Source organism: Mustelus asterias, chromosome 12, assembly GCF_964213995.1.
Source record: "Mustelus asterias chromosome 12, sMusAst1.hap1.1, whole genome shotgun sequence".
NCBI classification, from domain to species: domain Eukaryota; kingdom Metazoa; phylum Chordata; class Chondrichthyes; order Carcharhiniformes; family Triakidae; genus Mustelus; species Mustelus asterias.
In genome coordinates, this window is record NC_135812.1 from 47,900,784 (window position 1) to 47,926,967 (window position 26,184).

Here is a 26,184-nt window from a genome sequence, read left to right on the forward strand (position 1 = left end):
CAATGGTTACCAACAACTACCTGCGTCTACCTGCGCTCCATTAAAACCACACTCTGGAAATCATTCACCTACCAATAATGATGTTGCCGTAGCTTGGTGTGTCTGCAGCTGTTAGGAAAGAGATTGGAGTTTAACATTAGCATCAGTAAGTGTTAATATTACCCTCCATCCCAATTTTCTTTAATCCCTTTTCTGAAAGAGCTTTGATTGCTATGTTCCAGTTCCTTGGGTAACAATTGCTATCCACTAACTGTTCCAAGTTTTCTTTTTCCACTGGTGAACACAGGTTGCCAGCATGGTGGGGGTTTGACTGTGCAGAATATCACCGCAAGACAAACGCAATCCTCACTCTAGCAGGTCACCAATCCGGAGTGGCAATTCTGAATATATCTTAAAGGAGCTATGGGGCAAGGGAATATGGAGTATGATGTTTCTTTGTAGAAACATTGGAATAGGAGGTGGTCAGTCATCCCCTCGGGTCTGTTCAGGTATTGAATGAGATCATGGCTGATCTGCCATCCAACTACATCTACCTGTCATTGCCCCAAATTCCTTCATATCTTTGGTTAACATAAATCTCTGTTTCACATTCAAAATTAGTAAGTGACCCAGCATCAATCATCATTTGCAAAGAGAATTTCAAACTTCTACCACCATATGGGGGCAGCACGGTGGCACAGTGTAGCACTGCTGCCTCACAGCGCCAGAGACCCAGGTTGGGTCACTGTCTGTGTGGAGTTTGCACATTCTCCCCGTGTCTGCGTGGGTTTCCTCCGGGTGCTCCAGTTTCCTCCCACAGTCCAAAGATGTGCGGGTTAGGTTGATTGGCCATGCTAAATTGCCCCTTAGTGTCAGGAGGACTAGCAGGGTAAATGCATGGGGTTATGGGGATAGGACCTGATGGGATTATGGTTAGTGCATACTCAATGGGCCAACTGGCCTCCTTCTGCACTGGAGGATTCTATATGTGTGCAGAAGTTTCCTAACTTCACCCTGAAAGATCTAGCCGGAATTTTGGTACCACGTTCTCGCAGCCTAGACTCCCCACCCAGTGGAAATATTGTTTCTCTCTACCCTTCATACCTTGAAAAGTTCAATCAAATTACCCCTTAACCTTCTAAACTCCAGGGAGTACAACCCTAGTTTCTGTTATCCATGGAGTCTATGTCTCCTTTTGGTAAATTTATGCTGTATTCTCCATTAGGCCAATATATCCTCCCTAAGATGTGGTGTCCAAAACCTCAGGTGTGGTCTATCCTAGACTTTGTATTGTTATACACGCCTTCTATCTCCCTGTATTTAAGTCCTTTAGATATAAAGGCCAGCATTCCTTCAGTCTTGTTGATTCTTTTCTGAACCTGTCCATAACGTTTTAATGATCTCTATACATGAATCCCAAAGTCTCCTTCAACCTTTACAGTTTCTAGTTTCTCACTAGTTAGAAAGTACCCTGTTCTATCCTGTTTAAGTGGATGACTTTGTATTCGCCTATTCTGAACTCCCAATTTGCCACAGTTTTACCCATTCACTTAAATCAATTAATATCACTTTGTAGATCATAGCTTGCAGTTTCACCTATCTTTGAGTCATTGGAAAACTTAAATGTGTCTTTATATCCCATCATCTAAGTCATCAATAAGTACAGGGAATAGGTGAGGGCTCACAAAGACCCTTGCGGAACACCACTCCTCTCATTCCACCCATTGGGATACCGGCTCATTATCTCTGCTCTCTGTCACCTACCACTCAGTCAATTTCCTAACCAGGTCAATAATTTGCCATCAATTCCATGAACTTTAGCTAATAGTCTCTTATGGAGGAACTTTATCAAATGTCTTCTGGAAGTTCATATAAATAACATCCATTGACATTCCCCTGTCCAAAACTTCTTCAAAAAAGTTCAATCAAGTTCATCAGACATGAAATACATTTTACAAATCCATTCAGGCTCTCTCAGATCAGTTGAAAGATTTCAAGGTGTTCAGATATCCTAACTTTAATCATAAACTCTAGTAATCCACTGGATTCTCTCTCACTTTCTTAAAATGCAGAGAGATATGTGCCAATTTCAAATCTTAAGGAAAGGCTCCCAAATTAAGGGAATGTATTTAAAAGAAGTGACATTCTTCTTCTGACACTGTATGGTAGAATCACTAACATGGCAGTCCTACATGAAAGGTTAGGAGCAAAGTCAGGCATAGAGTGGGTAGGAAATACAGAGAGGGCACAGGAAATACAGAGAGCGGGTTGGAAATACAGAGAAAAGGCAACAAAGGACAGACAAAATGGAAGTAAGCATTACAGTCAAAGAGATACCAGAGTAACGGAGAAAAATAGGTTATTAATAGAAACAATGCAAGAAAGAGGGACAGAAAGAAGACTGAATGAGTATGACGAAGAAATTAAAGGGCAGAAGCAGAGGGTGGGATTTTCCAGTCCCACCACCATGAGTGCCGTCACGGGTTAAATTCCCCCCCAAAGTCAACGGACGTTTTGCTGGTTCGTCAAATTTTCTGTCCCACCCACAATGATTCCCACGGTGGGCATGACCACAAAATCCTACCCTGACACACAACTGGATATTTTTGCCTGTGAGTAATAGGGTAGATGATCTAAATAATTATGAGGTAGATGAGGTAAATAATTAACACAGACTGTACCTGTGAAGAGCTTTGAATCTGTTTCATACAAACCTTGGTAAACTTGTAAATCATTTGAGGTGGTCACATTCCTGAAAGAGTTCAGAAGCATGCTATTAAAGATGAATAACCTTCTTTCCGTACTTAGCAAATCAACCATAAATGAGGCCGTTTGCATCAATAACACACACACACACACACACACACACACACTATGTATTCTAGATCAGTACCTTGAAAAGATCTGCTTGGACAGATGGTGAAATTTGAATTTTTAAAAAAATCTGGAATTAAAAAATTGTCAGTTGTCATAAAAACCCATCTGGTTCACTAATGTCCCTTAAGGAAGGGAATCTATCTCCTTATCTCCTATCTGCCCAACATGTGACTCCAGACACACAGATGTGGTTGACTGTTTAAAATCCGTTTGAAATGACCTAGCAAGTCTCCCAGTTTAAGGATAATTAGCGATGGACAACAAGTATTGGCCCAGCCAGCGATGTCCACATTCCATGCATGAATAAAGAAACCCTATGAAGCAGTCTCATAGTCATTAGTATATTACCAGCAAGTTTCTATTAATATTTAACTATATACATATTTACAGTAGAGGATACAGAAATGGTCTTTACCTTTCTCTATCCATCTATAACCCTAACCGACCCTAGCTCTGGGTCATGTGCCTTCTTACATCATTGTGTGGACTGTATTTAGTCCTACGGTAACTCTTTAGGTACCATATCCTACTATTATAACACACACATGCACATACACACAACACACACCACTTTACATCTGGTCAACTCAGAGGGAAATTAGGTTCTTTTTTTTACATTTTTGATCATATTTTGCACCACATATCTTACTCAGTCTTTGGTTCTGGCCTTGGTATTTGCTCTGGTCGAGACACTGGGGAAAAAAAATTAAAAAACATTATACTCAGTGAAAATTAAAAGTAATACCAATTGAATCAATTTGTGTGTGTGGCAATACTAATTTAGTCTTTGATTTTTTAAATTCCAATTCAATCAAATCAAGTCCAATTCAGAGTCTCAACAAGTTGAGACATTCCCGATCCAAGCTGACAAGACAGGGCTCTCACCTCCCGTCTTGGGCTTGATCTACATGATCCAAGCTGATTGGAGTAGGCATAACTCCTCCTCCAAGGCTTGATCTCATTTGCATCTTAGCCAAAAGGCCGAGATGTCGCTTTTAAAAATTGCTTCAAATGAAGCTAAAATGTAACCTAATGACTTCAACCAAGCACAGCATGTCGATACTGCACTTGATCTTAGCCAAAAGGACTATTTGATATATTAAGCATTTATCTGCCAAGTTATAGCTGTGTGTTTGGGCCCAAACGTGCACCGCTCCCAAACCTTAAGCTTCCCACATTTAATTTAGCATCAAAGTAGAGGTTTGTCTCACTATTGTATGTTCTTCTCTGTTCTATCTTGACGAAAACACCATCTTATACTGTTTGCTACCTGTAACAATACTATAATGTTTATCACAGAGGAAGAGTATTGAACTGTAAAGGGAGAAAGAACTTGCATTGTCCTCTTCCTGCCTCAGGAAGTGTTTTACAGACGATGAACTAAGAACATAATTAGGAGCAGGGGGTAATCCACTCGGCCCCTCGAGACTGTTCCAGCATTCAGTCCAATCAGGGCCAATCTTCTGCCTCAACTCCACTTTTCCACCTACTCCCCAAACCTTTCAATTCCCTGATACCCCAAAAGTCTGTCCACCTCAGCCTCAAATATGTCCATCGTTGGGGTTTCCACAATTCTCTGGGGTAGAGAATTTCAAAGATTCACAACTCAGTGAAGAAATTTCTCTGTCCTAACTGATTGAGCATATATTCTGAGACTGGACCTCCATGCTCTTGATTCCCCAGCCAGGGGAAACAACCTCTCAATGTCTACCCTGTCAAATTTCAATGTTCATTCTTCTAAACCCCAAAGAATACAGACCCAGTTTACTTAGCTTCTCATCATAGGACAACCCTCTAGAACAGGAAGCAAACTAGTGAACCTTTGCTGGACCGCTTCTAATGCATGTTAAATTGGGTGCCATAAAGATGATCTTCTCATAGAGGTAGAAGACATGGCTGTGATACTAATGCTTTGCACTTGTTTTCACTAAAGAAAAGGATGCTGCCAATAAAGGGGGAGGTATGATATTGGCTGGAATTAAATCAGTTGAAATGTTTTTTAAAAGGTTGGCAGAACTTAAAGTAGAAATGTCACCAGTCCAGGTAGGATGTATCCTGCTTAGGTTAATGAGGCAATTAAGGGTGGAAACCTCAAGAGGGTCTTCCACAGGTCCAGGCAATGGGCAACCAAGGGGGCCATCAAACCTGATTGCCACGGCTATATTTGCAGCGGGGTGTTCCTGGAGAGGGGGCATGCGGTGTCCACGGGCACCATCGAGGCCTTTTGTACTTGGTGGGCACCGCAGGGACTGGAGTGCATTATTGACCCTTTTAATCACCTTTTGATTTGATGCTTTAAGTTTCATTTGTGCTTTGTTTTTGTTTTGGTCAGTCCCCTTTTAAGGACTGCCCTTCTTGCTTTGTCTCTCAGTTTGTTTAAGTTGCTTCACCCAAAAGAATGGCCACAACCTTCCAATTCTCCTTGCGTTGCCAAATGACTAGAGGATTGCACATGGAACACCTTTGATGAAAAAGAGATTTAATCCTGGGAACAATGGGTTAGACAGCCTAATGTTGTTGGTGGGGAAATCTTTAGAGGCAATAACTTGAGGCAAATGTATTAGTGCTTGGAAATTATATATTAATAAATGAAAGGAAGCATAGACTTGCTAAAGGGAAGCCTGGTTAACCAGGTTTGTGTTCTTTGAAGTAACCGGGAAAGTTGATGCAAGCTGTTGTTGTGGATACGGACTTTCAAAAGCAATAAAGTAAATACATAACAGATTTGTAAACAAAATTAAAGTCCATTGGATTAAAGAGAAAAGCTGATGTGGTTAAACAACAAAAGGCAGAGAGTAGTGGTGAGTGCAGGAAGTATACAATGATGTTTCCTAGAGCTCAGTATTAGAGTAGGAAAGCAAGGGAATTATGTTAATTTGTCTAACATTGAATTGGCCTCTGTTGGAGCAATGTGCTTAATTCTGAGCACCATACTTAGGAGCGATGTCAGAAGAGATTACAAGTTTATTCATTAGTTTCACAAGTAGGCTTACACTAACACTGCAACAAAGTTACTGTGAAAATTCCCTAGTCGCCACACTCCAGCGCCTGTTCGGGTTACACTGAGGGAGAATTTAGCATGGCCAATGCACCTAACCAGCATCTCTTTCGGACTGTGGGAGGAAACCGGAGCATGCGGAGGAAACCCACACAGACACGGGGAGAACATGTAGACTCTGCACAGACAGTGACCCAAGCTGGGAATCGAACCTGGGTCCCTGGCGCTGAGAGACAGCAGTGCTAACCACTGTGCCATCGTGACATTTACTAGAATGAAACCAGTGATGTAGAGATTGTTCTCATTAGAACTCAGAAGGTCGAAAGGATATTTGATAGGAGGTGATGGGCAAAACAACCAAAGATGACAGGAGGATATATTTTTGGAAACAAACATCGCGAGCTGTTATGATCTGGAATGCACTCTCTGACTGTAGCAGATTCAATGGTAACTTTCAATAAGGAATTGGAAATATATATTTAATGGCAAAAATTGTAGGAGAATTGAATATTTCTACCAGAGTCGATCCAGACATGATCACATCTGGACCTTAATATTTTTCACATCATTGCATGTTAATATTTACCTGTATATGATCTCACTACTTCAAATCGCTTGCTGTCTTCATTCCTAAAACGAGATGTTGAATTGGATGAAAACTGAACGTTTCTCTCCAGTGGCTGAAATCTCATGTTTGATATGCAGAAATCCAATAGCTGTTTACAGAGAAAGTGCCCCAATTCTCACAAGCATGTTGGAGTCTGGAGCTACAGTTAGTGATGGGAGAGGCTCCAACATGGCTGACCAGAAATCTCTCCTGTTCTTACTGCCTGTTGTTGGCAAGTGTTGGAAAGATTTGCAGCAGGTTGATAATCAACTTGTTCAGCCCTGTTATGAACGCACAATTATTAGAAACAGGCAAAGAAAATAAGAGCAGAAGTAGGCCATTTGGCCCCTGGAGCCTGCTCCACCATTCAATATGATCATGGCTGATCCTCTATCTCAATGCCCTAGTCCTGGAGTGCAACTCAAACCCGGAGCTTCTGGCTCAGAGGCAGGGATGCAATCCAGTGCACCACAATCCTACACGTATTGATCAATATTGTGTCATTTTCTGACAGAGCATTTCATATCAATCATGCAGATCTCAATGCCCAATATACAAAACAGAGCAATGCAGATTTAAATGGAGTAATCCAGCTGCTACTTACATGTTGATACTCTGGCCTTTCCTCCTGGTCTCTTCTCTGATTATAGCTGTAGATGGAGAAAGAAGATCTGTTAGCTCATCGAGCCTTAAACTGATCCAACTCAACAATGGTAAAAACCTCAAAAGGATTGCATTCACACATTCAAATCATAATCTAGGGAAAAGATTGAAGAGGGGCTGTTATGCATACTTAGTTTGATAGAAAAAGGTGCAATGCTAGGTGACTGGTCTATAGTTAACATTATAATTATGCTTAAGAATGGAGTTAGATCATGACCAGGGAACTGTGGACCCACATATCAATGGTAGGAAAGGTAATCTAATAAAGGAGAAAATAAAAAGATCCAGAAACATAAATATAAAAATTAATATTCAATGTGGGATTTCAAAAGGGAAAGTATTGCTTTACCAACCTCATTTAACTCTTTAAAGAGGTGTGAGAGAGAGAGTAGGCAATGGAAATGGAGTAGATATAATATATCTAGATTTCCAGCAAGTCTTCAATAAGGTACCACATAACAGATGAATGAACTTGGAGCCAGAGGTAATTGGCCATAGTCCATGAGGGCCTGTTGGCAGCTCTCTCCATTAAAGAGACAATTGATTATATATAGCTTGAGGGGCAACACTCTGCAAGCATGGGGCAAGATGAGGAGTCAAGCCTCCATGAACCACCATAGCAGCTGTTATGCAGATTAAACTCACACTTAGTGTCATTCTGCAGTACATTCTTGCCATTTAGCCAACTGTGCTAATCAAACACCCACAAAAGGAGGCCAAGGACAAGTAACATAACGGAAAGGTATCTGGCTGGGAGACAGAAAACCAGAGTAAAGGGAAGCTTTTCAGGGTGACAAGGTGGGAAATGGAGTCCCACAAGGATCAGTGCTGGGACCACTGTTCACTATTTATATTAATGATTTAAACTTTGGAATCAAAATATTGGTTTATAAATTTGCAGATGACACCAAGTTAGGTGGGATATTTAATACTAAAGAGGATTGCAACAAGACAATATTAATAAGTGTGCCGAATGGGCACATGATTTACAAGTTAATTTCAAAATAGATAAGCGAGAAATGTTACATTTGGTTAATAAGAGTAAAGAGGTCATGTGTTATTTAGAAGAGAGGCATCAACAAGGGGTAGAGAAGCAAAGGAATCTGAGGATTCAAACACAAATCACTAGAATGAGTGGTTCACGTTAACATGACTAAACCAAGCACTGGGACTTATTTCCGGATGGATAGAATTGCAAAGAAGAGAAGTTGTGCTAAAGTCATATCAAACCTTGGTTAGACCACACTTTGATTACTGTGTACAGCGTCTTATAAAAAGGAGATAGAGGTGTTGGGGAAGGTGCAAATATGTTTGCAAGAATGGTACCAGAGCTGCAAGTTTATAGCCGTCAAGAATAAACATAAAATAAAAAGAGAAGGCTGAGGTCGCTATGGTTATGAAAGGTTTTGATGTTAACACAGAGACTGTAGCCACCTGTGCAGAAGGTCAAAATTTGAGGCCACGAATACAAGGTGATCACCAGACAATCAAATAGGAATTGAGAAGAAAGTTCCTCAGCCAGAGTGGTGTGAATGTGGGACTCGCTATCAGAGGAAGCAGCTGAGGCAAAATATGTTTCAACAAAAGCTATGCAAGTATAAGAGGATGAAGGGAATAGAAGATTATGTTGATGAGTCATTGGGGAAAGATTGGAAGGAGGGTCGGATTGGGCCAAATGGTCTGTTTTTGTGCTCTATGTTCTACAGAATTCCACGTGGGTGCCTCCTGAGACTCCAGCCATTTATTCATGTGTGAAGTCGCCACAGGGAATATTATAGCCAAGGTCAGTCCCAGTGAACCTTGGTGCTTTCCCATGAGAGTCCAGCAAAGTCAACAGGGATCCAACCTGGAATGTCTCTGGTCTGTATGACTTTGCTAATACATCATAACTAACAAAGCCACAGGGGGGCACAATGGTTCAATGCACAGCTCATTGACAGCCAACTGGCAATGTGATTTGCGATGCCTTGTCCATCGATTCGTTTTTTAGTTTATTAATGTCACAAGTAGGCTTACATTAACACTACAACAAAGTTACTGCGAAAATCCCCACTCTGTTCGGGTACAGAGGGAGGATTTAGCCTGGCCAATCCACCTAACCAGCACATCTTTCGAACTGTGGGAGGAAACCGGAGCACCCGGAGGAAACTCACACAGTCACGAGGAGAACGTGCAAACTCCAGACAGACAGATTCGAGCCGGGAATTAAACCTAGATCCCTGGTGCTGTGAGGCAGCAGTGTGCCACAGTGCCATCCATCTATATTTCTTTGAGAGGTGACATGAGGCAGCAGAACAGAATTCCTTACTGGGGAATTTATTTGGATCTGCTTCATAACTTTCCAGAATGGTGGTGATATCTTGCGCGCTTTCTGGCTTGCTTCCTATCAAGTTACAGCAGCACCTTCCAAGGAAATTCCAAGTCATTATTGGGCTGGGGCTGATTTCCAACATCAACATGGGCTCTATACTGGCTTCACCCTGTCACTGTCTGCTACACATCCTGTACGACATTCAGTTCAATTGTAGGTAAACCAGGCAAGGACTAGAACATGTGGCAGGTGGTCTGTACCCCTAGCTTTCCACCATCACCAATTAGAATTTGCTCCATTAAACTCACGGGCAAACTAAGGAACTGCACTAATGATGGTATTAATTAAGTTAAGGTTCTAAGTTTTTTAAATGCAAATACTTTTTTCCTCCAACTATTGTTTAGGCTGGGAGCAGAAAATGATCATGAACGCTGCTGAAGTTGCCAACAAAAAAAAACTGGTCCACCAATCTCCTTTAGGAAGGAGATACTTGCCACCCTCTACCTGATCTGAACCCAGACTGTGGGCCCCACTCCAGAGTTCACTCTTCAGGTCAATTAGGGATGGGAATTAAATGCAACACCCACATCACAAGAACCAAAGTAAAGACTATTTATTTGACCCAGAAAACCAAATCAAAAAATTGTCAATAAAAGATAGATAAGAAAGACCATCTCAAGAATTTCCAACTGTGTGAATCACAGACAACAACCTTTTCTTATCCTGTGCACATTAAAATATGGTTAAAGTTAGTGCAAAAAATGAGACTTGTTTGTTTGCCTCAAGTCTATTCTCAAATTGATTATTTTTTTAAAAAGGTGACAAAGTAAAAATTAGATTCTGAAGAAACATTAGCCACCGAACTTGCATTCTGTTCTCAGATCAAAAACTGAGGGGCAAAACCTGTTCATTTTAAAAAGGTTGCCAGCTAAATTGTTGAAAATAATTATTCCAAATAATCCATTATTCTATATTGAAAAAATCATCAAACTTCCATGTTACAAAAAGCATATTAAAGCAATGGAGAAAGTAGAGAAATTATTTACAAAGTATTTACAGCACAGGAACAAACTATTCAACACCAGATTCACACACATCTTTTCCCGTCTCCATCAACATACCAGTTCTCTCTCCAGTACTTTCCAGCATTCCCACTGCATATTTTGATCACTTGGTCAGGAAGTTTCTCCCAATTTTCTTATTAAGTTTATTATATTTATAGCCCTTAGATCTGGTCTCCCTTGGAAGTCAAAATATTTTCTCTACGTCTATGGTATCAAACCTTTTAATAATCTCAAAGATCTTTCTCAATCTTCTCGTTTCTAAACAAAAGAGCCCCAGCCTGTTCAATCATCCTGGTAGGCAAAACCTCTCAGTTCTAGCATAATTGTACAAAAGCTTTATTGCACCTTCAGTGAATCAATAAGTTTTTTATCTTAGGGCACTGCTGCCTCACAGCGCCAGGGACCCGGGTTTGATTCCAGCCTTGGATGACGACTGTCTGTGTGGTGTTTGCACATTTTCCCAGTGTCTGCGTGGGTTTCCTCCCACACTTCAAAGATGTGTAGGTTAGGTGGATTAGCCATGGTAAATGCGCAGGGTTAGAGAGATAGCGCTGATAATCAACCTGTTTGGCCATGTTATAAATGCACTTTCCATGGCCATCAAGTCTTGAGCTTCTGACCCAGTGGTAGGGACACTGCCACCATGCTTCCCTCTCTAAGTTAGTCTGATTCATCAAATGTCCCCCTTCCTTTGTCTCAAATGGCTTTATCTCCTTTGATATTTTCCACTAATATGATTTCTGTCATGTCAATTTCTCCTCCCACATCACCAAATAATGCAGCTACCCTATCCTCCTCCCTTCCCCATTTATAACAGGATTGAGGAGATGAAATTGTCAGCATAGATTAAACAGGCTACGAATTACTTCCCAAAAAGAGGAGATCAGATAAGGAGTTTAACAGGGTGGATGTGGAAAAATTGTTTCCACGGAGCAGAGACCAGAACAAGGGAAAAGCATAAATATAGGTTCTAACTGATCAAATAAAGAATTTAGGATGAATTTCTTTAGAGTGGTAAAAATGTGATGTGTCATATGGATTGGTTGAAACAGATAGCACTGATGCATTTAAAGAGGATTGCACAAGAGGGGATATAGAGGAGGTTCACTAGGATGGAACATTGAGCTATAAGTAGAGGCTGAATAGGCTTGGATTGTTTTCTCTGGATCAGACAAGGCCGAGGAAGGAAATGATTGAGGTATATAAAATTATGAGGGGTATGGACAGGGTGAATAGGCAGCAGCTGTTCCCCTTGGTTCAGGGGTCAATCAAAAGGGGGCATAATTTTAGGGTAAGGGGCAGGAGATTCGGAAAGAATTTGAGGAAAATCTTTTCACTCAGGAGATTGTGGGAATCTGGAATGCACTGCCCGTGAAGGTAATGGAGGCTTGTGGTGAACCATAGTTGGTTACCACTATGAGTGCTGAGCCATGGATGGTCAGCACTATGGGTGTTTGTAGATATCTTACTGTTGTCACTGTTGGTGTTAGGGTTGGGCTGTTCTACCTGTTGATATTGTTCTGTGGTACACTCCAGTTGGCTCCGCCTACCTGGGGAAGTATAAAGGTCACTGCACTGCCTGGTGACCCTTTAGTCTGGGATTGTATTGTATATAGTGTGCTCCATTCTTGTTAGTAATAAAAGCCTTTATTTCCCGGGTACAATCTAGCCTCCCGAGTGATTTAATCGCGCATCAAGGCTGGAAACCTTAAAACCTTTAAAAAGTATTTGGATGAACACTTGAAATATCATAACATTCAAGGCTATGGGACAAGGGCTGGAAAATGAGATTAGCATGTCTTTAGTGGTAGTTTTGTCAGTGCAGACTCGATGGGCCGAAAGGCCTTTTCTACACTATCTGACTATGGGTGGAATTTTCCCATCCTGCCCACCACAGGAATCGTAGCGGGCGGGACAAAGAATTTGGTGGACCATTTAAAGGTCCATAGACCTTATGTGGGAAATTCCGTCTTAGGTCGCCCGGACCTGGAAAGTCCCGCCCTTTGACTCTATGATTGATAGATGCACAAAGGAAACAGGAAAGAGGGAGACAGGCCTTTAGGATGAGGTAATTAATGTAGAACAAGACTCAAAAGGAGCATCTACACTTGCACAGACTAGTTGGGCTGAATGGCCTCTTCCTGCATTGTAAATTCAATTTAATTCTAAAATGGAAAGGAGACATAAGAAAATGATTGTTGCTTGATCACATGTGGGAGGACAGGGAAACCTCAGTAATGAGACCAAATTTATCAAATTACTTTTTCTGCCATTGAGTAACTTAATTTAACATTTTTATTCTGAGATTTCAGCCATTTTGTAAAGGTCAGGATTCCATTGACATTGTGCACAGGTCAATTGCTGTAGCCAGGGGGAGGCAATGGTGGTATAGTCACTGGACTAGCAATCCAGAGACCCAGGGCAATGCTCTGGGGACCTGGGTTCAAATTCCACAATTTGAATTCAGTTAAAAAAAAATTAAAAGTTTAATAACGACCATACAACTGTTGTCATAAAAGCCCATTTGAACCTGCCATCTTGACTTGGGCTACATGTGACTCCAGATCCACAACTTTTAAGTTCTCTCTGAAATGACCCAGACAGCACCACCCATCACATGAATAAAATGAATTCTCAGCAAATCCCTGAATGCACAGTTAACAGCAGCTTTCACTTGGAGTACATTTGTCTTGACCTTCCAATACAATTTCCTCAGGTACAATACCGAAAATAAGTCTTTCATCAGACTTTACGAGTTTGCTTTGCACAAACTACAAAATAAACTCAAAAGGATCGATTTTTAAATATTGATGTTAAGTTCTAGCAAGAAAAATATTTCAAGTGCTTACGTTTACAGAATATTTAGAGAGGGAGACAGGCAGACTGAAACAGTGCGAGTAAGATAGACCAAAGAACCAAATGACAGAATGATGGCGCAAAATGCCGCCAAAAGTCAGAACAACCGGCTGTTAGAAAGACAGACAGAACATGTATATTGTGTCTGTCATAATCTCAAGATGTCCCAATTAGGGCACAGTATAATCAATTAAGTACTTTTGAAGTGTCCTCACTGTTACAATGGGAAAGGACAGACAGATAGAAGTATGAGGATTTGGTGAAAAGGGGAAACAGCAGAAAGGATGAACCAGTAAACAAAAAAAGATATAAAGCATTGTGAAAGTGAGAATGTCATGCACAGTAAGAGAGAGAAAGATAGCTGTGTGAAAGGCACGCAGAGAGGAGAATCAAGAACATACTTACACAAAGGAAAAGAGTCAGAACAAGTTGGAGCCAAACCCAATTCCAATCAGCAGTACATTTTGAAATGCCCATGTTGTGTCTTGGTATATTCACCTCATACCTCAAGTAAGTTTCTAGCTGACAGTACGGTCTGCAAGCATACAGCTAACTGACACTTTAAAATAGATTCTGGATTTAAAATGTCCACTAGTTATAGCACATGCCCAGTGCACAAGCAGACAATTACCAGTTAGTAGCTACCTTCATTGTTAGCACTGAATGGAGAAGACGATCAGTACTTCAAAACATCACTGATGAGATGTTGCATGGTCTAACCTTACTGTCTTCAAAAAGCAGGAAAACGGATATGCTCTAATTTATCATTGAAACTGAACATAGAACATAGAACATTACAGCGCAGTACAGGCCCTTCAGCCCTCGATGTTGCGCCGACCAGTGAAACCAATCTAAAGCCCATCTAACCTACACTATTCCAATATCATCCATATGTTTATCCAATAACCATTTGAATGCTCTTAATGTTGACGAGTCTACTACTGCTGCAGGCAGGGCATTCCACGCCCTTACTACTCTCTGAGTAAAGAACCTACCTCTAACATCTGTCCTATATCTCTCACCCCTCAATTTAAAGCTATGTCCCCTAGTGTTAGCCATCACCATCCGAGGAAAAAGGCTCTCACTATCCACCCTATCTAATCCTCTGATCATCTTGTATGCCTCTATTAAGTCACCTCTTAACCTTCTTCTCTCTAACGAAAACAACCTCTTAATCTTCTTCTCTCTAACGAAAACAACCTCAAGCCCCTCAGCCTTTCCTCATACGATTTTCCCACCATACCAGGCAACATCCTGGTAAATCTCCTCTGCACCCTTTCCAACACTTCCACATCCTTCCTATAATGCGGCGACCAGAACTGTACGCAATACTCCAAGTGCGGCCGCACCAGAGTTTTGTACAGTTGCAACATGACCTCCTGGCTCCGAAACTCAATCCCTCTGCCAATAAAAGCTAACACACCGTATGCCTTCTTAACAACCCTATCAACCTGGGTGCCAACTTTCAGGGATCTATGCACATGGACACCCAGATCCCTCTGTTCATCCACACTACCAAGTATCTTACCATTAGCCCAGTACTCTGTATTCCTGTTACTCCTTCCAAAGTGAATCACTTCGCACTTTTCCGCATTAAACTCCATTTGGCACCTCTCAGCCCAGCTCTGCAGGTCCCTCTGTAACCTGCCACTTCCCTCCGCAATGTCTACAACTCCACCGACTTTAGTGTCATCCGCAAATTTACTGATCCATCCTTTAACGCCCTCATCCAGGTCATTAATAAAAATGACAAACAGCAGTGGCCCTAAAACAGATCCTTGCGGTACACCACTAGTAACTGAACTCCAGGATGAATATTTCCCATCAACCACCACCCTCTGTTTTCTTCCAGCTAGCCAATTCCTGATCCAAACCACTAAATCACCCTCAATCCCATGTGTCCGTATTTTCTGCAAAAGCTTACCATGGGGAACCTTATCAAACCGCTTTGCTGAAATCCATATACACCACATCAACCGCTTTACCCTCATCCACCTCTTTGGTCACCTTCTCAAATAACTCAATAAGGTTTGTGAGGCACGACCTACCCTTCACAAAACCGTGCTGACTATCCCTAATCAAATTATTCCTTTCTAGGCGATTATAAATCCTATCTCTTATAATCCTTTCCAATACTTTGCCCACAACAGAAGTAAGGCTCACCGGTCTATAATTACCAGGGTTGTCCCTACTCCCCTTTTTGAACAAGGGGACAACATTTGCTATCCTCCAGTCTTCTGGCACTGTTCCTGTAGACAATGACGACCCAAAGATCAAAGCCAAAAGCTCTGCAATCTCCTCTCTAGCCTCCCAGAGAATCCTAGGATAAATCCCATCCGGCCCAGGGGACTTATCTATTTTTACCCTTTCCAGAATTGCTCACACCTCCTCCTTATGAACATCAATCCCATCCAGTCCAACAGCCTGCATCTCAGTACTCCCCTCGACACTGTCCCTCTTTAATGAAGGTGGGCATTAGGTCCACTGTGTTGGCTCTTTGCAAAAGCAATCCAAACTAACTCCACTTCCACTCTCTCGTAGAGTCCTGTAATTTCCTGTTTCAAATAATTTTACTGTTTCACTTGTGATAAAGCATTTCATGTACAACAAGACTTTTCCTGACCTCTCTCCGCACTATGCCATGGTTGATCTGCTAATGATGTTAGAAGTTTATATCTGCATGCAATCTATATTCATCAAATTCAAAGCAACAAACTTCCTGCACCATATTCTGGCTAGCATCATCTGCCTAATTGACTCAGATCCCTACAGTGCAGAAGGAGACCATTCAGTCCATCAAGCCTGCACCAACAACAGTCCAACCTAGGCCCTGTCCCCGTAACCCCACACATTTACCTTGCTAATCCCTGACACTAAGGGGCAATTTAGCATGGCCAATGCACCTAACCCTCACATCTTTGGAGTGTGGCAGGAAACCAGAGCACCCGGAGCAAACCCATACAGACACGGGGAGAATGTGTAAACTCCGCACAGTCACCCAAGGCCGGAATTGAACCTCGGTCTCTGGTGCTGTGAGGCAGCAGTGCCACCATGCAAATTTCTTTCACTTCACTGACTGGTAAGCAACTGTATTGATTTTGGCCTTTCAATGAACAGTACAGAGTAAGGAGCCAAGTTTTATCCTTTCTCCATTTAGCATGGATATAGTGGTTGGCAGGGATATGAAATACAGCCAAGGGCTCTCCTCGTTGTCTATCCCCAAACCATATTGCTCCCAGCTTTCCATCCCACTCGCCCTCCATGCAACTCAAACCTGTAACTCACCACATTCTGCCCCTTCGGATGTATGGTCATCTAGACTCAAAACATTGACTCTATTCTCTCTCCTCAGGTACTGCCAGACCTGCTGAGTTTCTCCAGCATTTTCTGTTTCAGATTCCAGCATCCACAGTATGCCCACCCTATTATTGTCGATACTTATTTATTCATTGGCCATAAAGCCTTTGTTACTTTAAGCCACATTGAGTCGCCGTCAATTTACTACACACATTTGTAACTTGCAGCCTCTCCAAATCTATGCATTTTGGTCACATTAACAGGTTTTCTTTTGGCTCAGATTGCTTTTTCCTCCCCCACTCTACCCTCACCACATTTGCTTTGTTCTTTCAGGGCAAGGTTTTCATGCTCTGTTTTTGACTAGACTTTACCTTTGTATCACAACTAATCACTTCTCAGCTCAGCAAGATCCCTTGTTGGCCCATCCTTTAGGATGTTCAAGGTACTTTGGGTACTTTTTTGACAGTAGTTAGGAAATAATATTTGTTCCAAGCCTTGGCTCAGTGATAGCATTCTCACCTCAGAGGCAGAAGGTCTCGACTTCAAGGCCCACTGCAGCGGCTTGAGCACATAACGTAAACTGGCATATTCACAATCCTCCCCCACCCCCCAGCTGTACCCCAACATAGAATTGTTGATACTTGGAATGCTTTGCCGGATTTTTTATGAATGCTGAAAATGTATGGCCTTTCAGAAGACTTGTTCAAAACGTAGGCCAGAATTCTCCATCCATTCACAATGGGTGGGATTTTTTGGTCCCGCTGGCAATGTACCCCCGACATGGGTTTCCCGGAAGTTTGGGGTGGCTTCAGTGGGAATTCCCAATGACAGTGGCGGGACTAGAGGATCCCACCACCAGTAAATGGTGCAGTGCTTCCCGCTGCTGAGAAACACACCAAAGGGAGGCCAGAGAATCTCACCCATAGTCTAATCCTATATATGTATTGTCTGCTGTTGTTGCTGTTCTTGTTTTTAATATTGTGCCTATATGCTTTGCATTGTATGGCAATAAAGATAAATAAGTAAATAAATATTGCAACTCAAACCAGCCTCCCACCCATTATCACTGTCTACACTTCCCATTGCCTCAGAAAAGCAGCCAGCATAATCAAGGACCCCACGCACCCTGGACATACTCTCTTCCAGCTTCTTCCATCGGGAAACAGATACAAAAGTCTGAAGTCATGTACCAACTGACTCTAAAACAGCCTCTTCCATGTTGCCATCAGACTTTTGAATGGACCTATCTCACATTAAGTTAAATCTTTCACTACATCCTAGCTTTGACTGTAACACTACATTCTGTACTTTCTCCTTTGCTTCTCTATGAATGGTATGCTTTGTCTGTATAGCACGCAAGAAACAATATTTTTCAATGTATGCTAATACATGTGACAATAATAAATCAAATCAAATTGCAGTGCTTTCTTTGAGATGAGACCAGGCTCCATTTGCCTTCTTTGGTGGACTTAGAAGCTCACTCTATGCAATTTGCAGTTCTGTCTATGTCCTGGCTAACACTTACCCCAACATTAAAGGATAGTCAAATAGTCAAATGGGCTCAAAACATTAACTTAGTTTTCTGTCCCTACAGATGATGCCAGACCTGCCGAGACTGTTTCTGTTTCAGATTCCAGCATCCACAGGATTTTGCTTTTATTCAGATTATATGATTTATTTCCTTTCTGTTCTTGGCACCATGTGTACAAATTGGCTGCCACATTTATCAGGAGGTCATGACAAACAGGAGCAGGATTAGGCCATTCAGCCCATCAATAGGATCATGGCTGATCGGTTTGCAGCCTTCACTCCACTTTCCAGCCTCTCCCCCATAACCCTTCGTTCCCTTGCCAATGAAAAATCTGTCCAACTCAGCCTTGAATATATTAAAATGATACTGCTCTCTGGAGGGAGAGAATTACAAACATTAATGACTTTCAGAGAACAACGTCCTCCTCATCTCCATCTTAATTGGTGGATCCCTTTTTTTTTTACTTATTAATTCACGGGGATGTGTGAATCATTGGCTATGCTACAAGGTATTGGGCGTAGCTCAGTAGGTTATTAAGGAACTTGTGCTCTGAGGTAGTTCAACAATAAGTATTTATTAACTACAAGAAACTATATACATAGGTAAAGTGCAGGTCCAAGCTCAGAGTTGTCTCCATTGCTTCTACACACACTCTGTCAACACTACACTGACCCCCTAGGTATGGGTCATGTAACCTCTTACATCACTGTGTGACCAGTACTGTACTCAGTCCCACATTAACACTTTATGTGCCAGACCCTTATACTACAGGCTAAGCCAGCATTTATTGCCCATTCCTAAATGGGCTTGATCAGGTGGTGGTGGTGAACTATCTCCTTGAACCGCTGCAGTCCATGTGGTCATGTTATAATTCGAGATTCCCCCCCCCGCCCCGAGGGGAACCATCCTCTCAGCATCTACCACTTCCTCCTCAGAATTTTACATGTTTCAGCAAACAATTCTAAGCCTCTTCTGGCTCAGAGGTAATTCGGGATATGAAAAGTGCATTCATTAGGGATTCCTGAAAGAAGGTGGATTCCATGATGGAATTGTTTTACTGGACATTGGATGGTTTAAGGGAGGCAGCAGATGGGAAATTATAGGCCAGTTAGCCTGACTTCAGTCATTGGCAAGATTTTAGAGTCCATTATTAAAGATGAGATCGGGGAGTACTTGGAAGTGCATGATAAAATAGGACTGAGTCAGCATATCTTCGTCAAAGGGAGGTCATGTCTGACAAATCTGTTACCGTTCTTTGAGGAGGTAACAAGGAAGTTAGATAAAGGAGAACCAGTGACATGATTTATTAGATTCCAGAAGGCCTTTGACAAGGTGTCGCATAGGAGACTGTTAAATAACTGTTACGGGTAAGATCCTGGCATGGATAGAGGATTGGTTGACTGGCAGAAGGCAGAGAGTGGGGATAAAGGGGTCTTTTTCAGGATGGCAGCTGGTGACTAGTGGTGTGCCTCAGGGGTCAGTGCTGGAACCACAACTTTTCATAATATACATTAACGATTTGGAAGAAGGAACTGTTGCTAAGTTTGCAGATGATATAAAGATATGTAGAGGGACAGATAGTATTGAGGAAGCAGGAGGACTGCAGAAGAACTTGGACTTGGACAGGCTAGGAGAGTGGGCAAAGACGGGGCAGATGGAATACAATGTGGAAAAATGTGAGGTTATGCACTTTGGAAGGAGGAATGGAGGCATAGACTATTTTCTAAATGGAGAAATGCTTAGGAAATCAGAAGCACAAAGGGACTTGGGAGTCCTTGTTCAAGATTCTCTTAAGGTTAATGTGCAAGTTCAGTTGGCAGTTAGGAAGGCAAATGCAATGTTAGCGTTCATGTTGAGAGGGCTAGAATACAAGAGCAGGGATGTACTTCTGAGGCTGTATAAGGTTCTGGTCAGACCCCATTTGGAATATTTGGGGCAAGGTTTAAAGGAGATGTACGAGGCAAGTTTTTTTTTACACAGAGGATGGTGGCTGCCGGGAGAGGTAGTGGAGGCAGACATGATAGTGACTTTTAAGGGACGTCTTGACAAATACATGAATAGGATGGGATAGAGGGATACAGTCCCCGGAAGGGTAGGGGGTTTTAGTTCAGTCAGGCAACATGGTTGGTGCAGGCTTGGAGGGCTGAAGGGTCTGTTCCTGTGCTGCAATTTTATTTATTCTTTGTTCTATTGGGAACAGTTTTGGGCCCTATATCTAAGGAAAGGTGTACTGGCCTTGGAAAGGATCCAGAGGAAGTTCACAAGAATGATCCCTGGAATGAAGAGCTTGTGTATGAGGAACGATTGAGGACTCTGCGTCTGTACTCATTGGGAGTTTAGAAGGATGAGGGGGGATCTTATTGAAACTTACAGGATCCTGCGAGGCCTGGATAGAATGGACGTGGAGAGGATGTTTCCACTAATAGGAAAAACTAGAACCAAAGGGCACAACCTCAGGCTGAAGGGACGATCCTTTAAAACAGAGATGAGGAGGAATTTCTTCAGCCAGAGAGAGTGGTGAATCTGTGGAACTCTTTGCCGCAGAAGGCTGTGGAGGCCAGGTCATTGAGTGTCTTTAAGACAGAGATAGACAGGTTCTTGATTAATAAGGGAATGAGGGGTTATGGCAGGAGAATGGGGATGAGAAAAATATCAGCCATGATTGAATGGTGGAGCAGACTTGATGGGCCGAGTGGCCTAATTCTGCTCTTATGTCTTATGGACCGGGTTGGATGGCCTTATGTTCCAATGATTTTAAAAATTGGCAGACGGAAAAATATCTGTTGGTACATCTACCCTACCCTATACAATCATGGTGTCTTCTGCTCCACGATTAGGACCTGGCCATCAAGCACCACTAACTACAGAGAAGGCAAATTACCAAATCTAGTTTGAGATAGAAACTCCAGAAAATTATATCATCCATCTCCTCTATCCCCATAAGGGAATTGAAACTAATCCAAATTGGCCATGGCTTGCATCGTTTTGTGTCTCTGATGTATGCCACTGTGGCAAACCTCATCAGGAGCTGTTCCAATTCTTTGACTGTCAAAAGATCTGAATTTATGTTTGTTGAGTTTAAAGTTTATTTATCAGCGTCACAGACAGGCTTACATTAACACTGCAATGAGGTTACTGTGAAAATCTCCCAGTTGCCACACTCTGGCGCCTGTTCGGGTACACCGAGGGAGAATATTAGCACAGCCAATGCACCTAACCAGCACATCTTTTGGAGTGTGGGAGGAAACCGACACGGAGAGAGCATGCAAACTCCACACAGACATTGATCCAAGCCGGGAATTGAACCCTGGTCCCTGGCGCTGGAGGTAGCAGTGCTAACCATTGTGCCACCCGATGAGTTGAAGTTAATGTCACTGAGACAGCTATTTCCACATTAATTTTAATACTAATAGGAAGAAAATATGCAAGTCACCATTTGGAACGCTTGCATTTTTTGCAGCTGTAGTTTGTCGCCGGGACACCCCCTCTTGGTGTTTGGAGCAAAAATGGTTTTGTCGCCAATGAATCTAGGCTGATTCTCCAGTATGCTACAGAGAGACTGTCACACTGTTGGAGGTGCCATGTTTCAGATGAAATCCTATCTGCCCTCTTGGGTTGATGTAAAAGGTCCCAAAGCACTATTTGAAGGAAGAGCTGGTTGGGGGGGCGGGGGGAGGGAGGGGGGGGGGCGGGGGAGAGGGAGGGAGGAGATCACCGCAATGTCCCGGCCAATATTTACCTCTCAATCCTCATCACAGAAACAGATTTATCAATGTCACTTTGCCATTTGTGGGAGTTTGCTGTATCCAGCTTGGCTGATCCATTTTCTAACAGTACAACAATGACTTCAAAAGGATTTCATTGACTGTGAAGTGCTTTGAGAATCTCTGATTGTGAAAGGTGCTGTGGAAATGAAAGTGTTTGCTTCTTCCTTGAAAATAATCTACGCAAATATGTCCTAGTATAACCATCCCTAATGTACAGAGACTGTACTGTAGAGTCCAGAGTGAGCAACCTGTGGTTTTGTGGGATGCCTGAAGATGACTACAAGATTAACACTTCTGACACATTCCACTTTTCAGACCTTGCGCTGATGTGTCTATTCCTAGAGATGAGATCTTATTAGATTCTTGACTTACAAGGGAGTCAAAGGTTACCGGGGTAGGAGGGAATGTGGAATAGGGGCCACAATCTGATTAGCCATGATCTTATTGAACAGTGAAGAATGGCTCACTCTTAACACACAGAAAGAAATGATCCTGAAGTGAAGCATTTTTGTCTCAGATAAAGTGGGTTTCATTAATTCCGTCACTTATAAAATTCTAACAGGGTTAGACAGGGTAGATTCAGAAAGAATGTTCCCAATGGTGGGCGAGTCCAGAACTAAGGGTCATAGTTTGAGGATAAGGGGTAAACCTTTTAGGACTGAGGTGAGGAGAAATTTCTTCACCCAGGAAGGTGGTGAATGTGTGGAATTCACAACCACGGAAAGTTGTTGAGGCCAAAACGTCTGATTTCAAGAAGAAATTAGATATAGTTCTTGGGGTAAAAGGGATCATGGGATATGGGGAGTGGGGGGGGTGGGGTGGAGGTTCAGGATATCGATGATCAGCCATGATCAAAATGAATGGCAGAGCAGGCTCGAAGGACCAAATGGCCTACTCCTGCTTCTACATTAGAACACAAGGGGTTAAAACCCAACATTATTTGCAGAAAAAAGTGCCCTAGTTTATCTTGACATAAAACCCTATCAAAATGGCCTAGCAAGTCATTCAGTTGTATCAAACTGAATAAAAAATCATTTAAGACCACATCCTCACCAATCTACCTGTCACTGAAGAGTTTGTCTTTGACAGTATTGATAGGAGGTTCATGTGGAGACAAAATCCTGTCTTCAAATGGAGGAGACCCGCCACTGTGATGTGTGACACTGTCACCGTGCTAAATGGGATAACATCATTACTTTGATTTGATTTATTATTGTCACCTATATTCGTATAGTGAAAAGTATTGTTTCTTGCGCACTACACAGACAAAGCATAGATAAGGAAAGGGTGCAGAATGTAATGTTATAGTCATAGCTAGGGTGTAGAGAAAGATCAACTTAATGCGAGGTAGGTCCATTCAAAAGAATGTTGGCAGCAGGGAAGAAGCTGTTCTTGAGTCTGTTGGTACGTGTCCTCAGACTTTTGTATCTTCTTCCCAACGGAAGAAGCTGGAAGAGAGTATGTCCGGGTTGCACGGGTCTTTAATTATGCTGGCTGCTTTTCTGAGGTAGCAGGAAGTGTAGACAGTGTCAATGGGTGGGAGGCTGGTTTGAGTGATGGACTGTGCTTCGTTCACAATCCTTTGTAGTTTCTTGTGGTCTTGGGCAGAGCAGGAGCCATATCAAGCCGTGATAGAACCAGAAAGAATGCTTTCTATGGTGCATCTGCCAAAGTTGGTGAGGTCATAGCAGTTACGCCAAATTTCCTTAATCTTCTGAGAAAGTAGAGGCGTTGGTGGGCTTTCTCAACTATAGTGTTAGCATGGAGGGATCAGGACAGGTTGTTGGCGATCTGGACACCTAAAAACTTAAAGCTCTCGACATTTCTACTTCATCCCCATTGATGTAGACAGGGGCATGTCCTCCACTACGCTTTCAGAAGTCGATGACTATTTCCTTCATTTTGTTGACATTAAGGGAGAGATTACGGTCATTGCACGAGATTCTCTATCTCTTTCTTGTACTCCCTCTCATCATTGTTCGAGATCTGACCCACTACTGTGGTGTCATCAGCAAACTTAAAAATCAAGTTGAAGGGGAATTTGGCCACACAGTCATAGGGGTATAAGGAACAGTGTTGGGGATGATCATGGAGGACAGGTTGTTGCCTATCCTTACTGACTGCGGTCTGTGGGTTGGAGGTTCAGGATCCAGTTGCAGAGGGAGGAACCAAGCCCCAGGCCATGTAGTTTGGAGATGAATCTCGGAGGAATAATGGTGTTGAAGGCCGAGCTGTAGTCGATAAATAGGAGTCTGACATAGGTGTCTTTGTTATCTAGGTGTTCCAGGGTTGAGTGCAGGGCCGGGGAGCTGGCATCCTCTGTGGACCTGTTGAGGTGGTAGGCAAACTGTAGTGGATCCAGGCAATCTGGGAGGCCAGAATTGATTCGTGCCATGACTAACCTTTTGAAGCACTTCTTTGGTACTGGGATGATGGTCATCTTCCTGAAGCAGATAGGGACCTCAGATTGGTGTAAAGAGAAGTTGAAGATGCCTGTGAATATCCCTGCCAGCTGGTCCGCGCAGGATCTGAGTACTCGTCCAGGTACCCCATCCGGGCCAGTCGCTTTCCAGGGGTTAACTTTCGAGAAGGCTGCTCTGACATCTGCAATAGTGACCTCAGATACAGGTTCGTCCAAGGCTTCTGGGGTCTGGGTGGAAGGCATGCTCTCACTGACCTCTTGCTCAAAACGGTCATAGAATGCATTGAGCTCATCAGGAAGAAGTGCATTTTACATGCCTTCATCTTGTAGCCTTTTATGTCTGTGGAAGTCAGTGTGGCTAGCCTGGGATTCTAGCTTGGTTCGGTACTGTCCTTTGACATCTTTGATGGATCTCTGTAGGCCATATCTGACTTTCTTGCTTGACTGGAATGCCTCAGACCTGGACTTCAGCAAGCAGTGGATATTCCTGCTCATCGTTTCCGGTTGGGAAACACACAGATTTGCTTCTTTGGCACACAGTCTTCTACACATTTACTGATGAAGTCAGTTACTGTAGTGGCGTACTCGTTCAGGCTGGTCGCAGAGTTTTTACATACTGACCAATCCACTGACTCTAAGCAGACCAGTAGGAGATCATCAGATTCCTCAGACCAACATTGCACGACTTTCTTTAACAGATTCTCCCATTTCAGTTTTTGCTTGTAAGCTGGGAGCAGGAGCACAGCCTTGTGGTCTGATTTGCCAAAGTGTACTGATGATCTCCTACTGGTCTGCTTAGAGTCAGTGGAATGGCCAGTATGTAAAAACTCTGCGACCAGCCTGAGTGAGTACACCACTACAGTAACTGACTTCATCAGCTCAAAACTGGGCAACTGTGAGGCACTGTGGGCTGTCAGCAGCAGCAGAATTACATTCCATCACAATCTATCCCTCAATGTAGCATTACTATCAAACCAGACAACCAACCCTGGTTTACGGAGGACTGCAGAAGAGCATATAATGAGCAGAACCAACTGAACCAATAAATGAGGTGCCAACCTGATAGGTTACAACACAAGATGGCATGCATGTCAAACAGCAGAACTATGTTGTAGACGGAGCCCAGTAATCCCTCAACCAATGGGTCAGATCACATCCTGTCATGAATGTTGGTAGACTACTAAACTACTCGGGGGAGGAGGAGGCTCCCTGAATATCCCCACCCTCAGTGATGGGAGAGCCCAGCTGATCAGAGACAAGTCTGATGTATTCACAACCATCTTTAGTCGAAAGTGCTGAGTACATTTCAACCTCCTCCTGAGATTCCCACTATCACAGCTGCCAGTCTTTAGCCAATTCAGCACACTCAGGCTTGGGCTGATAAGTGGCAATAACATTTAGAACCACCATAGAATCCCTACAGTGCAGAAGGAGGCCATTTGGCCCATCAAATTTGCATTGACTCTCCGAAAGAACATCCCCATAACCCCACACATTTACCATGACTAATTCATTTAACCTAAACATCTTTGGACACCAAGGGGCAATTTAGCATGGCCAATCCACCTAACCTGCATATCTTTGGACTGTGGGAAGAAACTGGAGCACCTGGAGGAAACCCATAAATTCCATATAGGTCACCCAAGGCTGGAATCAAACTCAGGTCCCTGGCACTGTGAAGCAGCAGTGCTAACCACTGTGCCACCATGCCACACAAGTGCCAAGTAAAAACCATCTTCAACAAGGGAGAGCTGAACCATCTTGGCTTGACATTCAATGTGATTACCATTGCTGAATCACCTATCATCATCC

The 26,184-nt window shown here is 42.7% G+C and overlaps 1 protein-coding gene across 3 annotated transcripts in view; it reads right to left on the reverse strand.

Moving 5' to 3' along the window:
* Window positions 1-26,184, reverse strand: part of LOC144501427 (linker for activation of T-cells family member 2-like) — an 89,656-nt gene that overhangs the window by 11,147 nt on the left and 52,325 nt on the right. For 2 of the 3 annotated variants that reach the window (XM_078225168.1, XM_078225167.1), the window contains 5 exons: window positions 7,066-7,111; window positions 6,441-6,484; window positions 3,506-3,548; window positions 2,694-2,731; window positions 73-108 (listed from right to left, as the gene is read on the reverse strand). In XM_078225168.1, coding sequence (XP_078081294.1) covers window positions 73-108; window positions 2,694-2,731; window positions 3,506-3,548; window positions 6,441-6,484; window positions 7,066-7,111 — 207 coding nt within the window. Of the gene's footprint in view, window positions 1-72; window positions 109-2,660; window positions 2,732-3,505; window positions 3,549-6,440; window positions 6,485-7,065; window positions 7,112-26,184 lie in introns of all 3 variants that reach the window. The other variant, XM_078225166.1, reaches the window with a different exon arrangement.